Genomic DNA, 16,035 nt, shown 5'->3' with positions numbered 1-16,035 from the left:
GGGCAAGCCTGCGTGAATCCAGACTTACTGGAGATCTGGAGACATTTCTTTTTTATTTCTTTTTCAACATTTGAAACAGTCAACATTTCTTGTTCAACAATTGAAACATAATAATAGACTTGACGTAGTTGCTATTACAAAAACTACATGATCTTGCCCATAAATTTACTCCTATCCCAAAAGCTGAAAGGGTGCTTTCTCTCTCTAGCTTTCTTTGGTAGGTTTTGGAATATCTTTACTCCTTAAATGGCAAAAGGTGTCCTAATTTTTCTCCTAAACTTCTTATGTCTCATTGTTGTCCCTTCATTCTTGGACTGACATAAATTTTTCTGTCCGCTGTAATAGTTTGCTTCTGAGGAATATAGATATTCTCTGTCCCTCTTGGTGTTTTTATTACCCTTTGCCTGTTCCAGTCTGTATTTGTCTTTGGCAAGCAGAAGGAACCAGAATTGAATGCAGTATTGTAGCTGAGCTCTTAACAGCTGTTTATTAAAGAACACTGTTTTCCCATCTCTACTGGAAATATGTTGGCATACGTGATCTGAAGAGTGTTCTTCTCTTGAAGAACTGTCATATGGGAGGTTCAAAAGCAGTTGGTAGTCAAGTAGCGCATTGTGTTTTCTCCTCTTTGGTTTCTAACTGGTGAATTAATGTCTCCAAATCTGTGGCCTTGTAAGTTATTTTCATCTCACTTCTGCTACTTCTGTTGTCACGAGTACGTCATTCTTTCTTACAAATCAAAATAGTAAGTTATTGAAGCAGTCGTCTCAGGATTTGAATAACTGCTTGTTCTGTCAATACAAGCCATATTCTTCATCTTTGTAGCCAGTTCCTAATGGCCTCACTAATCATGTATTAACCCATCTGTTAGATGTGTAGATTTTACACAGGACCGTGCAGAGAGAAAGATTAAGTAGTCAGGTTTGGATAAAAAGGAGAAGAACTCCTGGAGAAGGGGTTCTTGTAATTACAAATTGATTTTTACATATATTTATATATACGTATATAAAGCCTTGCACTCTGGGCTCCAGTTTTCCCGAAGATGCCTTCTTCCTTAAATATCTGTTATTCTCCAGTCATAGAGTAACTTGTTACTTCCTACTTTGTCACTAGATGTTTAATTTCACTTGCTGCTTTGTTCAGTCTTGAAATAGTTTTGTCTGGACTCCGTGATGTAAACATGTGTGAATTTTCTTGATTGTCCTTTCTTGAATGTGGCAAAACATTACACTTTTAATTTACTTCTTACCATTTACTGTCTTGACTTTACTCCAGGCTTCACCATGATTGTCTTTACAAACAGTCCCAACATCTAAAGAAAACTCCAGGCTTCACCATGATTGTCTTTATTTCTTTAGATGTTGGGACTGTGTGTAGATTATCTTCAAGCTTGACGCAACCATCGCTGCCTATTGATCTCGTTTCTCTTCTGGTTTACTGTTTTGTTTGGTCTTCCTTTCAGAAAGAATTTGATCTGATTTGTGATAATTCTTCTTTTTTCCTGTAGTCTGATCTGGCTTAGGTTTTTATCAGTTTACTTATTTCTGACTATAATTTTTCTGGACTGGTTCTTCAGACTAGGTCTGTCAGCAGGCAGTTTTCTTCTGTTTCCACGCAAATTCCAGGCAGTCTTTAGACATAAATGTGGAAGAGGCTTGGAATGTCTTTAAGACCCTGAGCTCTTAAGTTCTGTTGACTGAACTAACTAGATCCCTTAATTCTCAGAAATAACATCAATTAGCAACTTGAGGATTCTTTGTTTGTTTGTTTCCTTTCATTAAATGCAAAGAGAATCCAGTTTCAGGTGGTCTCTGGTTGGTGAGGAGCTCTTTACCAGTGTTGCTGCTAGTTACAAGATGAAAGCAGCTTCTGTTGGCTCGGAGGCAGGTGATGTGATCTGTCAGCTCTTGCATCCAGGAGTAATTGGGCCTCACTAGCACCCATTGGCTTGATCTGCCTGGTAAATAGATGTTTTTCAGCATATTCTGGCATGTTATCAGATCACTACGCTTTACGATAGAAATTTAGGTCTTTTTGTTGCAAGAACAAATTTTACTAAGCTCTTGGCTGCAATAATTTTTTGCTGAAACTGCTTCCATGGGTTAATTAATCCATTTACATTTTATAAAATTTTAATTATGTCTGTGTTTTTACTGAATCTCCCTTTGCTTTAGTATTTTTGGTGAGGAAGATTTGGAAAATGTTTTCTGTATGTTATTGTCCTATACCTTTTTACCACCAAACTAACGTTCTTGTGATTCCCTCCTCCTGTATAAAGTTGTTTAGCTGTAATCTTTTTCCACCCCCATCTTTGAGCCCTTCTTTTTTTCTTCCACTATGATTTTCAAACACAGATGACTTGGCAGTTTACAGGTTAAAAAAGACTTCCCAAGAGGTAAATCCTGAAACAAAACTAGTTGTTATGTACTAATTATTTCTTTCTTTTCTTTTCTTGTGGTATATGACTTCACGTTACAGGAAAAATTCCTCATTTTCTAGGAATGTGACTTCTTTACAGTTCATGCTTAATTATGTTTTAGCCTATAAGCTTCTCTGTTAATATTCAGAGATTTGTAACTTTATTTTTCTTCTACACTACTCTTAAGAAGCACACAGTACTTTGCACTAATCAGGGGGGCAATCGGGAACAGTGTTGTGGGATTGTATTTTTGGTCACCGACTTACATCACTTGGGAAGTAGGATGTGTGGTAGCAGAGAGGGGTACCTTCATTTTAGAGTGAAGGTATAAGGAAAACCCATTGTCGTTCTCTGACATTTAAAGAGCCAAGATCCAAATGGTTACTTCCTGCTCCAGAGAGCAGCAAGGAAAAATATACAACTTTGCACTGGACAACAAGAGGAGGTAGAATCATTATAACCACCTTAAAATTCTGCCTTAAAAGGTAGATTCTCTTAAAAGGTAGAGTTTGGCTATGTTCCTACTGCTTGGTCTGTCCTAGTTCCTTTAGTAGGCAGCAGAGCTGTGGGCGAGCTCTGTCCACTCGAGGAGGAAAATCGCTATGAGCTGATTTCTAATTTCCGTTTCAGACACGGGAGCAGGAAGAGCTGGAGGAAGCTTTAGAGGTAGAGCGACAGGAGAATGAACAAAGGCGACTGCTCATACAGAAAGAAGAACAACTACAACAGATAATGAAAAGGAAGAATAAGCAGGCACTCTTGGATGAACTGGTGAGTAACAAAACCAGAGGCTTTGAATGCTCAGTAGCAGGGCAAATAGCAAGTACACTGGCATTCATCTCTACCACAGTTAACTGGAATTAACACACCTGCCCCTTTCTGTTTCCTTGTCTTGCACACTTTCTGTTACTGCTCTCTCACCTATCATTCATTTCAATGATACAAACAACTCTGGTTTTGGTAAGCTAAGGACTGGAGGAAAAGTGCCTTTGGGATTCATAGACCTAATTGGACTAATTGTCCAGAATGTCCAGTGCTGGCTGGAAATGAATTCTAGGAAACCGTTCTTGGCTGTTTCAACACAAAATTAATACTGGATAAGTTTCTAGCAAAAAAAAAAAAAAAATGCAGAAGGTTTCTTTGGGTGTTTAGAATAAGGCTGTTTTCCTGGTTCTGCCTGTTTTGATTTTTTTTTTTTGTTGATTTGTCTTCCTAGTGAGCTTCCATTGAAAGCTCTTTTCTTGTTGCTGATTGGCACATGGAGGTGTATTTCAGAATTACTTTAGTGAGTCCAGCCACCTTACCAGTTTACTTGTTAGTTGACATTTGACTGCATATCTGAAGTGCTACTATAAATGTCTAGATTTCTATTTAATTCATTGACAGTATGAAAGCCACAGGCTTTGACTGCCATCGAGGATGGTTTTGCATTAGCATAGCTGATATGATGGCTACTCCACCTTGAACCTGATGTATGATGGATGAGGTTCTGTCGTGTCTGAGGCCATGTAACTGCCTGCTTGTTTTGCTTGCAGATGATGACAGTTGCACCTGCTTTGGTGCATGGCTGATGATGCAATTTGTGAGGGGGTTAGAAAGGAGCTACTAAGTTGGTTCAGCCATGATGTGAACTCATAACCGCTGTTGGCTTTTTAGGCAGCCCTGAGTAGTGGCTGACAATCTGGTGTGTTGAAGCAAAGTGGTAATCAGAAGCTACTTCATGAGCTGAGCCACCTCTGCTAGTGGGAGATGGTGGAGAACAAGCGGACAGTAACCTTGTGAGTTAAATATTTGAGCATGGGTCAAATTTTTGAGTCAGAGCACTTAAATGATACGTGGTCCCTTTGTATTCAGAAACTACTATGAGAAAAAGATTTCTCGCCTTGAGTGTGTCATGTTCTCTTACTGCAGACTTTGTGTATGAGTTGCTCCTTTTGAAGTGAACAGAGTTTGGATCCATTTGAGGGGAGTGTATAGACAACTGAAAAAAACTCAGCTACTTCTGGACATTGTGCTAATCTTGTCTTTGGCTGAATTTACTACTGATTCTGCGACTGAAATGCGATGATGATGTGTGGGCATAGAGAAGCTCAATAAATGTTATTTAAACAAGATTCACATCTCAATTTTTTTAATACGCATGTGCGTACAGATGTGAGAAGATGAGCAGAAAGCTTCTCTGAAAATCCCTCTAGTCTGTAACTGTGTGTCCGTCGGTCTCTTTTTACTTTAAAGGTAAAAGTGCTTACAATCCATACAATTAGGAATAGTTTGAGTTGAGATCAATTAATAAAAGCTCCACTATGAACATGAATTTAATGGAGCAGAATAAGGATTTTTAACTGGTTTTTGAATTACTTCAATCCTGTTTTAAAACACACTCTTAATTTACTAGAGACAAGTGTGTTTTTTGGTTTGTTTGGGTTTTGTTTGGTGATTTTTTTTTTTTAAATTTTTTTTACAAAGCTGTTGGTTTTACTGCAAACCTGCTTCGCCAGATGCTTTGAGGAAAGAATGGTTATAAATAATCCTTAAAACATGACCAAAATAGGCAGTTTTGACTGTGATTGTGTAGGTATTACTGTTAAAACATATCTTAGTATTCTAAAAGCAACAGAAAGGTGATTTTTAAAGGCTGAGGAGGGAAACTGGGCAATTTTAAGTTGTGTCTCTGTTTATAAAGGGGCTCTGTCAACTTAAATTTGATCCAAAACTTGTTTTGTAATACTACAGGTTTATAAAAACAGCACTGAAGTGTTTGTATAATGACTTACAAAGTCTCTGGAAAACCGGCAGTTGTTAAACAAATAAACATTTCCTATGGTCTCTGAAATCCCTCTAATGCTGTGTTGCAAATCTGAAAATGAAGCTGATCATAAGTAAAACTTAACTGAGGAATGCAGCAAAAGCCAAGCATAAGCAGTAGCAGTGTAAAGAATTACATTAAAAAAAAAATATATCTGTGGTCGCTGGTAGTGTGCTAAAACAAGGATTAAGTTCTGGCTACATTGATACCAGTGACAAAACTACTGACTCGGCAGGATTGTGAGTGTAGAGGCAGGTGGGAATGCGACATTTCAACTGTTGGTTTTGAATCATCTCTTTTGGTTGCATCACCTGGTGTTGGGAACGTACAGCCGACTTGACCTGGTCTTGGTCGGTTTTTTCAAGACCCTTCCTTGCCCCCATGTCCCACCCATCCCCTGTCCCCCCCAGCCAAACTGGGCAGCAAGAGAAAATTTAAGACAAATTTGTTGTGTGGTGCAGGTAGAGATGTTAGGTCTTTTCCAAGAAGAGAATTTTACCTTTGGTGCTTAAATTCTAGTGACTGAGGAGATTCACAGTTTATGTGTGTTATTTAAGGTATTATTATAGTGAGTAAAGGTCTCAGTTGTTACAAAAGTGTATGAAAGTACTGTCCCGTCTTCAAATAACTTATAATTTAGGTAGTCCAGAGGCAGGGAAAAAGATGTAGAAATGCTTGTTATTTAAAAAGTTGTGCAGCAGGCTTGGTTCCTGGGGAGCCTGAGGAGCACAGTGGCTTGTGCAGAAAGGACTAGACCTGTGGCCAAAGCTCCATGAACCCATCCTTGGCTGGGAGCGGGGAAGAGAAGGCCAGGAAAGGTGCTGGGAAGGTGATCATTGTGAGCAGCTGAGGCTCTGCAGGCTACTGGAAGAGCAATCATTCTTTGCCTAAGCTGTTACCTGTTGCCTGTTTGACCTCCCAGTACTAAGTTAGGCAGATTTTATATGACCTTAATTATAAATGACCTCTCTTACAATAAAACCTCTCACTTTAAAAGCACAGCACCTTGTTGTAATTTAGACTTGTAGTCTCAAATGGGTTTTACATATTGTTGGAAGAGTTGTGCGTGTGTTTTCTTTTGGGTTTGGTTTCTTTTTTAACCTTCTAGACTTGGATAATCGGGGCTGAGTAAAATATTAACCACTTCCTTTATTTACTGTATAAACTCTCTCACCTGTACACAGAGGATTATAGATCTGCTCTTAGATGTCATCTTTGTTGTGGGACTTGTCCTTACCTCTTCAAGAGCCCGTACTTCCCAGGCATGAGCAAAATGGCATTGCAGCACATGGCAGAGAGGCAGGTTTTCCCTGGGCTGTGGCATAGCTTGGAGTCAAGCAGAGGGCAAAGTGCCTTAAAGACATCAAGCGTCCCCACTTTTACTAGAACTTTGGGGTTTTTGGAGACAAATCTTTCAGAAATTTTTGAATATACCTAGCTTTGTTCGTACTGTTACAGTTTGTTTTCCCATATAGAAAATTTGTAGTATGAATAAACGCTTACAGGATTAGACCTTTTGTGGGTGTTAATAGTTAAAAGAAGAGCTGTGTGCATATTAGAAAGGACAAACAATCACGGACGTGGTGGCTTGCTGGCACAGTGTGGGTTTCCTACAGTTGTGTAATCTGGCTACTGGTCAGTGTGCAAACTCTTGAGAAATTGGTACAAAAATTGGCTTCCTTTAGTTATTGTATTAGAAATGCAGTGAATGTTTAAGGAATATGAGAGGACAAAACAAACGAGAGGATGCTTCACACTCATCCTTTCTCTCCCAGCATATTAAACTGATGATTAAAAGAATCCAACATCCTTAAACTCTGCTGACAGCTAGAAGCGCGTGCTGCTGCATGGTGGTTACAGACATGTGCAACACTTGGAAAATGCAGATTGTAAACTAATGCATTTGTGGTCCAAATTTTCTCCTGGTTGACAGAAATTAGCTGTCTCTTATTATTACAATTCAGGTTTTTAACCTCTTCCCTCCCCTCCTCCCGGTTAATCACAGAAATGTGAGTGGGGTCCTGTGCCTTAGTTGTTGTAGTTGTGCCTCTGGACCAGATCTCATCATGTGAGGTTTTTCTGCTTTTAACACTTGCAATCTAGTTGTAACACACAGTGAGCGTAACAAAAGATAGAGAGGAAAGAGGACTGGAGAGTGATGTCTAAAATCAGTGTACGACATGACTGTTGTTCATGATCACTTCAGAAGATTTGTCTGGTACACCACGAACAGCAAGGCATCTCGCGACATTAAAAACTTCCAGCTTCTTATCCTGAACTGTTATAAGTAAAAAAAAAAAAAAAAATTTAAAAAAAAATCTGAGTCCAGTTTAATAAAGTTTTTTTTTTGAGTAACAAAGATAGTTCATAGCTCAGTATTTGCTTGGTTCTGTGAAACAGAAGTATATGTGATGTTTGAGGGCCTTAAGAAAAAAATACTTCGTTAGAGCCATCCAGGAAGAATCTGTCTGAACTTCTTCCCTGCTCTCAAATTTACAGTCTTTCTAGCTAGGAAGTCTCGAGGATTTCAGTGTGCATGTGGGATAGTCACATTAGTTTATTAGAAAATTACTTGGCTGATAATTTTCTGACTCTCTCAAGAATGTAGTACATGTATGTATGTTAATAATCATTCTGTTGTAGAATTGTTCTGTTCAGAGAGTTTAAATAGTGCATTTGCTTAACTATACATTTTACTGGTTTTACATATTTTTTAAAAAAAATTGGCTAGCTTCCCTGAAAATAAGTTGGTGAAGGAGAAAATAAATATGCTGTTGGTTGCACTTACAATAGTGCCATTGTGCAAAGCAGAGCAAGGATCATTTCCAAACGGCCTCAGGTGAAATCTAATGGGAAAAAATTTCAAACTGGTCCGAGTTCATTGGTAGAAAGAATGCGTCTTAGATAAACATCTGATCCAAGTTATACTACTTGGTATTATTCCTTCTCTGATTAAGTTCTAATTTTTTTATTTTAATAAGTAGAGTTGCATTGGCTAGTTGGAATAAGGAGCCTGTTATATTTTCTTTAATGTGGATTCTATAAAAATGGTTGTTTGCAGGTTACTGTGATTTATGAGGTTGCTGCAGCTTTTTCTTATTACTGAAAATGATCGTTTTTAGTAAACTGTTTCTCATAGAGAGGATACTTAGCATTACGCTGCTCTGCTAGTGATGGCCCTTCAGACACAGCCTGCAGTTTTGAAGAATATGCAGCATTAATTAATACTTGTTTTGTTTTAGCATTTAAATTTGTTCCTCATATTTACAGGAGAGCTCCAGTCTTCCTGCTTCGCTGCTTTTAGCTCAGCATAAGGACAGATCCGCTCAGCCAGAAATGCAACTGGAAAAACCCAAACCTGTCAAACCGGTCACGTTTTCCACTGGCATCAAAATGGTAAGAATTGCTTGTTTCTTTTGTTCTAATGCCTTTCAAAAGACCGAGGATTTCCTGGTATGAAACTTAGAGGTTGTTTAAACCTGAGTTGCATACAATATGTCATAGACTGTTCTCTTCCAATTAAATAATTAGGAATTAGTCTTAAGAATTTAATCATTCTGCTAGTTGGAATATATGAAATCCTTTCATTTCATAGTTGACAAAAAACAAGCTACACTGCTTTCACTACTAAGTTGTGGTGTCCTTGAATTATTTTTTATCTCGTTTGTGTACCAATTCTGGAAGTAGAAGTTTTGGAAGTTAAAGAATAGGCTGTACTTTCTTCGGATATACTTTAAGAAGTGAAATAATCTGTGAGTATGAGATGGACAATTTAGAAAATGGTGCCGAGTGGTTAAGGACACTATTTTTCATTGTTATTGGACTCTAGGAAGCAATAAGTGTTTTTGCAAATGTGTTACTGCTACAGTGACAGCTAAAGGTCTGTCAGCATTCCTGTCCTTTATCATGACAAGGTACAAGTACACATCAGCCTGTGTGTGGAAATGTAAAGTTGGGGATGGTGGCGGGGGGAGGGAGTTTAGGGATGGGAGCATGAGTTACTGATCTTATTTGCACCTTGCTGTTTTCCTGTTTTGTTTTAAATCTTTGCACTTTTTTTAGACTTTGTATTTTAGAATTGGTAATGGTAAGCGATGTCTTGAAAATAACAATCACTCTCTACCCTTCTCAACAAACCAAGAAGTCAGCAAAGCAAAAGCCTTTGTATCAAACTAGTCTCCCATCAATTAATAAATTTATTTTGTCAGAGATCTGTGCTGTATTCATTGTCCCCCAAAGAGTTCACAATGTAGAAGCCTTTGCAGCTTATTTTTCCAAAAGTAGTGTCAGCTTTTGCAAAGTTGTGCAGATTGTTTTCTTGTTTCTCTGTAATATAACCTATATCCTCTTCCTTTTTGTTTTAAAAGCTAAGAGTCTGGGGGAGATTGATGTGCTTGGTGAGACATTTTGTTTGTGTTGAAAAGCTGGTGGCTAGAAAATGTTCTGTTCTGTTTAAAAAAAAATATTCTAACTGAATGCCTGTACTTTTTCTTGGTGTCAGAATTTAAGGCTGTTGGCCTTCCTTCTGGGGAAAGGAAGAAGATAGGCTTATGCTACATGGTGAGGACGATGGAAGTATTTTCTAATGCATTTTTAAATGGATATTAAATGCAGTATGCGGTAGTGGACATTTCAAATCTGCAGCCCTAAGTAAACTTCATCCAGAAAGAGTGAAAGGCTTGGATGATGAGGAGATTCCTAGGGTCATGACATTTAAATCTTAACGTTTGGAATAATAGGGGATACTCCAGATAACTGATTGTTACTTTATCAGTGTTCAGAAAGTATGCATAGATGACTCATTTCATTTGTTCAGCCCCAGACAAACAAACAAAAAACCTCACCCTGACTGACCTTAGTCCTAGATTAAAAAAGAACTTAAAAAAAAAAAAAGGAGGGGGGGAATAAATACTGTTAACAATAACACTAGGGATAGGAATATTTGAAGTTGGTGACTACTGTTTATGGAAAACAGATTACATCAAGCAAAATAGATTTTATACTGATAAAATTACAGGTTTTGTTGAGAAACATGAATGTTTCCACATTTTCTTTGTAGGGTGCTTGATTTAGTTATTGCATGATGTTGATTTTTAGAATTATATAAAAATTACATGACACAATAATAATGATGTTGACATTCTGCACAATAAATGAATTATCTGGCTAACTTGTAATTTCTAAAGTAGTTGCTGGTTACCACAGCACTGGAATATTTCTGTGGGTGTTCTGCTAGGACACAGTTCAGTGTTTGGAAGCAGATGTTGAATTTCTGTGGATGACATGCAAGTTGTCAGTTTACAGGGCTGCTTTGACAAGCTGGCCTCGTTTGAATGAAATGTGTTTTAATATGACTAAATGCAAAATTATAAATAGAAGAGTAAATAGCAGGCTCTGTGAAGAAGATTTGGAAGTTTAGCTAGGCAAGTAAACCAATTTGACCCTTCGCCACAGCACGTGGAGGGTGGGGGGCCCTGGGTATGTGAGTAGTACAGCAATAAATAGGAATGGACTTTTCCTTCTGAATGCAGTATTGGGAAGACTCGTGGACTGAAGAGTTCTGCCTACTGCATTTGAATGCAAAAATCAGAAAGAACACAAAGAGGAGCCACAGAGGTCCATTAAAAGGCAGAAAGACGCGCTTTGTACTGCGTTCTGCCTCTAGTTTAGGATGAGGTTAAGATATGACTCAGTTTACAGTAAGTGCCTTCTGAACACAGAATGCCAAATCTGAACAGTGCAACAGTAAATGTAGCAAGAATCAGTAACCTTTAGTTAAACAAATAAGATCTAAATAGGAACTGAATAAGACCTGAAGTTCACAATGTTCTACTGGTTAATTGGCCTCACTGTTAAAATTGACTCTGGAATGCAATGAAATCTCTAATTCTTGATGTTTTCTGATTAGGACTGGGATGTGTCTTGGAAAGTTACTGTAGTCAAATACAAATTGTTCAGCTCAGAATGGAGTTACTTTTGTGAAGAGCAGTACTACTCACTGTACATGACTTGGTGTGGTTGATGATCTGTGACAGTGTAAGGTGAATTCTCACCTGGGCACTTATGTTATGACATGCTTATTTTCCAGGATGAGTGTTTTTCTAAAAACCCGAGATGCTCAGTCCATTTGTTTTGCGTAAGTGTATGCTCATAGGTAGAACTCTTCTTGCGCTGCCCTTCGAGGGCAGCTCTCTTTATAGTTGCTTTAGCTTTGTTCCTCTCTAACCTATGGGGTTCACACCACTTACATTGGTGGGGGCAGCTCTAGGGGAGTACTGAGATTTTCTTACAAAACACAGTTATAACTAATGCTGTGTTTGGCTTAACAATTGTGCAAATTAAGTATAGTTTCAGTGAAAAGTCTGTTGTGCTCACTGTTAAGAGGTTTGGCAACACACATTTAATGAATCACTATGTACGTTCTTCCCCTGTGCTTTTATATTTTTCCTAATAGTTTGGCCGCTAACCTCTTCTGGTGGGTGTTCTCTTAATTTTCTTTCAAAAGAAGGGAATCCAGATAGAGCTAGCTAATGGCTAATCTGAAGCTTGTGTTTACACAAAGGCTATAAAAATATTCCAGTTGTGGCACTCCATGGTTGGGGTTTTTTTGGTGTTTTGTTTTGTTTTTTTCCCCCGGCTTGCAACATGAGTGTTTTTCCTGGGATGGTCCTGGTCAGAGGTGTCCTTCAGCCTGACTGATAATCGGACATGTTTCTGGATTTCTGAATTGAGGCATGCCCATTCTAGTCTCCTGGGCAATGCTCAAGGAAGTTGGCTCATTTAAGGTGTCAGGTTAGTGCTGTGGAGTTCCTATGCTTGCAGAGGGAGGAGGGAGTGTCTTTCACTTGTAAGCTAAGCAAGAGCATCCCCTATAGCACGAGACAGACAATTAGCTCATGGGGATAGGGTCTCCTTCACTTTTCCTTTTGTAAATTTTTTTTTTTCTCCTTTCAAGTGGAAGCTGATTTTTCTTTGCAGTCTGCTCATTAACTTTTAAATATTTTTTCAGTAAATTTTATTTCAGTAAGTTTTATCTTCTGTGCACAAAGCATACCTTGCTAATCAGTTTGATTTACGTCTAAGTGGAGGGAGAAGGTGCTTCAGAGTTTTCTGCTTATCACGCTCATCATATTAAGCAATAGGCTTTCAGCATATCTGAATATTTAAAACAGTTTTATTAAATCTAATCTCAAATCAGTGTAAAGCTACAAAAGAAACTGTAGCAATATTAATTGTTGCAGTACTGCTAAAAATACCGTTTCCTGTCAGTTCTTGTACTTTAGATTTTAGTAGCCATCAAAAAGAGCAAAGGTTCTCAGAAATGAATGACACTTCTAGCATTTCTAGGGCTTATCAAGGAGTGCAAAACAAATCTAAGGTCTGGCAATCTTGGTGAACATAGTGACCATTTCTGGCTGGGAGGTGGCTTTAATGTGAAGCTAATTTTAAATTGTAAAAGAGATGCTCATATGCATTGCACACGAATGGCAGTTTGCAAATGCAACAGGAGTTCATTTCATTACAGTAATCTAATCGTCTTTTCATGTCTTGGTGTTTACAGGACTGTAGGAGCCTTTTGTTGCTTGTAGCTCTGTGCTTTACATTACCATTGCAGTTAAAAATGCATAGAAGCATGGATATATTTAACTCCTCTTTAATTCATTGGGATCTGAGAACATGCAAACCTTTAAGTCTGTGGCCCAGCTACTTACATGTTTGTAAAAAACAGGAGTGCCTTACGCTGGCTCAGCTGCATGCTCTCTTTCAGCATGTTTCAGGCTGCATGCCCTGTCCCTTTACTGTTCCTTCCAGTTTTATAATGTTTCTTTGCTCCCTTCCCCCAGCCTCCCAGGAGACTTAGCCTCTAGTGATGGTATTCTTGAAGTAATTTCATGTAGTTAAGAACTCAATTACCTCTAATTGGATTGCCCAAATATGCAGGAAAAGAACATACGTGTCCTCTGGCCTGCTACCACTTGGGAGAATTTGCCTTTTACATTTTATAACCAAATACCTCAAAACTAATATAATGCACCATTGACTGTTCAATGTCTACCATGGTTTTTGTTTTATTACTTAGTAGCAGTGGGAACATTTATTAATAGAAGTATTAGTGCAGAGTGTTGTACATGCTTCGTCATTACCAAGATGGTCGCTACCTCTCTGAATTTGCAGTTTAAATAGATGTGTCAGAGAGGGAGGGGAACCAGATGCCCGGAGGGGACGTACTCGCCCAGGATTAGACAGCAGAGCCGCAGCGGAAGGAGGAATAGGATCCAGCCCTACTAAATTCCTAACCTCTCTTCCGCTGAGCCGGGCTCCATCTCCTGTCAGCAGCACCCCTGAATTAAGGCAGCGAATTAAGACTGAAATACCTGCTTCAGCTTCTGCTTCCCTGTCCAAATCACAGCAGCGATATTACATTTAACTTTCTGTGTGTCTGAATATTACCAGGATTTTAATCCCGTTCTTGTAGTTTCAGGCTGTTAGTAGCTGAATGCTCGGAGAGTAGTGTGTAGTCTGAAGCAACCGGAGCTTGCAGGAGGGAGCAGTTGAATCAGTATTTCAGAGGAATGGATCCGTGTCAGGCACAGGATGTCTAGGACACCTCAGGAATGCACGTTACCACTAAGCTGAGCTAACAAGTGTTAGGGAATAGATTTCGTGCAGCGTTACACTTGCAGTATTATTCTAATGGGAAATAATGTTCTTATTTTATGTTATGTGGAGCTATTTCTTTTAAAACATTGACCTCATCAGCTCAGGTCAAATTAACTGTTCTTCATTATTGCCTTTTCCTACAATATTGCTTCCTGTGCAAACAACTGCTCAGCGGCTGCTCCTGTTTTTCCGTCTGTTTCTTTTATAGCTTGTGGAGCAATTATCCCAAATCCTGTTCCAAACGCAAGAGTCTGTCAAAATACCTTTTTAATCAATTGTGCTCCTTCAAAGTTGCTTAGACATATGCCAGGTACTCTGGGGTTGGTGAAGGGCATGTCGCACTACGGTTTTAGACTACAACTATTCTGCAAGTCACGAGAGCGCTTTGCCACCCCATCTGTGTGACCAGGAACTGTTTGAGCCTTCCAGCCTTGCTTTGCCAATTCTTACTGCTCTGGTTTGCTTGGTTTGGTTTTGGTGTGGTGTTTTGGTGGTTTGTTTTGTTTTTTGTTCTGTTTTTTGTTTTTAAAGTGCTTTTAGTATTTGCATAAAGTTAAAAAATAAATTAAAAAAATCAAGCCTATTTCCTTCCTTCAGTGTTAGCTCAGCTGGTCTATCTTCAGACTTCAGATGGAATTGATTTCAAAATGTATGCCAGTCTGAGTTTAACTGGTGTTTTGTTTTTAATCTTCATTTGGCTCATACTACGCACATTTCTTTTTTGCAGCTGAGTAAAATATTTCCTTTTGAACAACACTTTGTAGTTTAGAATCACAACAAAATCACAACACGTATTTTCATGAGGAAGTAGTGTGTTTAGGCATATAAATTCTCTTGGAATAGACATACTTGTTTTAGAGAGCATGCATGTAAAGGTAAAATTTTCATTGGCCCTGACTGAGCATTAGCTAGACCTCCAGCAGGAGTCTGGCTGAATCTATTCTACGAGGCTGCTGCATTTCCCTCGCAGCCTTGGTGTCTGCCAGAGTGATGGCTGTATCCCAGCTCAGTGCTCAGACACGCTGGGCTGGGCATCAGCCTCATGAAGCAGAGTCCCACTGCAGAGAAAACCCAAATGTGTTGGTGAGAGGGGAGTCGCAGCTCTTCCCAGCAGGTCTCTGGATGAAGATGCTCAGAGAACCAACGTTCTGGCCAACCAGCTCTCCTGGAGTGGAGGTTCCCAGGGGCTGCATGTTTGGAGAGCAGGTGCACGTAGCCATGTGACACCCAACTCTGCTAGTGGGATTTTGCAGTTGTTAAGCACCCTCTTATGATTCCTAGTAAAAATATATATTGCGTGTTGCTTTAGCTTTGAATTTTTGTCGTCAATATCTTGTTTTTAACAATGAGCATTGAATTGATCCGCTGAGAAGGATACCTGTTTCTGAAAGCAAAAAGGAAAATAAACTGTGGCTGCTGGATGTCCACCATCTCCGATAGTACAAGGATATGGAATTCAAATATATAAACTAGGTGACACCAAAAATGCAGACTGATAGAATTAAAGTTGTGTCAGTGTGATATATATATACTGGTGTATATATATTCAAGGTATATCAGTGACAAACGGAAGACTAGGGAAAATGTGGGCCCGCTTAGGAAGGAAACAGGAGACCTGGTCCCCCAGGACATGGAGAAGGCTGAGGTACTCGATGACTTCTTTGCCTCAGTCTTCACTGGGAAGGGCTTTAACCTCACCACCCAAGTTGCAGAAAGCAAAGGCAGGGACTGGGAGAATGAGGTACTGCCCACTGTAGGAGAAAACCAGATTCGAGACCAGGTGAGGAACCTGAAGGTGCACAAGCCCATGGGACCTGACAAGATTCATCTGCGGGTCCTGAGAGAACTGGCAGATGAAATTGCCAAGCCACTAGACATTATATTTGAGAAGTCATGGCAATCCGGTGAAGTTCACGCTGACAGGAAAAGGGGAAACATAACCCCCATTTTTAAAAAGGGTAAAAAAGAAGACCCAGGGAACTACAGACTGGTCAGTGTCACCTCTTTGCCCGTCAGGATCATGGAGCAGGTCCTCCTGAGAACTCTGCTAAGGCCCATGGAAAATAAGGAGGTGATTGGTGACAGCCAACATGGCTTCACTAAGGGCAAATTGTGCCTGACAAATTTGGTGGCCTTCTACGACAGTGTT

At 39.3% G+C, this 16,035-nt stretch overlaps 1 protein-coding gene across 1 annotated transcript in view; it reads left to right on the top strand.

The window, feature by feature from the left end:
- Positions 1 to 16,035, top strand: part of MNAT1 (MNAT CDK-activating kinase assembly factor 1) — a 95,544-nt gene that overhangs the window by 16,651 nt on the left and 62,858 nt on the right. Inside the window, exons 6-7 of the mRNA XM_009891220.1 lie at positions 3,050 to 3,190; positions 8,496 to 8,621. Of these exons, the coding sequence (XP_009889522.1) occupies positions 3,050 to 3,190; positions 8,496 to 8,621 (267 nt within the window). The remainder of the gene's footprint in view (positions 1 to 3,049; positions 3,191 to 8,495; positions 8,622 to 16,035) is intronic.

Source organism: Charadrius vociferus, unplaced genomic scaffold, assembly GCF_000708025.1.
Source record: "Charadrius vociferus isolate BGI_N301 unplaced genomic scaffold, ASM70802v2 scaffold308, whole genome shotgun sequence".
Taxonomy (NCBI): Eukaryota; Metazoa; Chordata; class Aves; order Charadriiformes; family Charadriidae; genus Charadrius; species Charadrius vociferus.
This window is presented reverse-complemented; position numbering and strand designations above follow the sequence as displayed.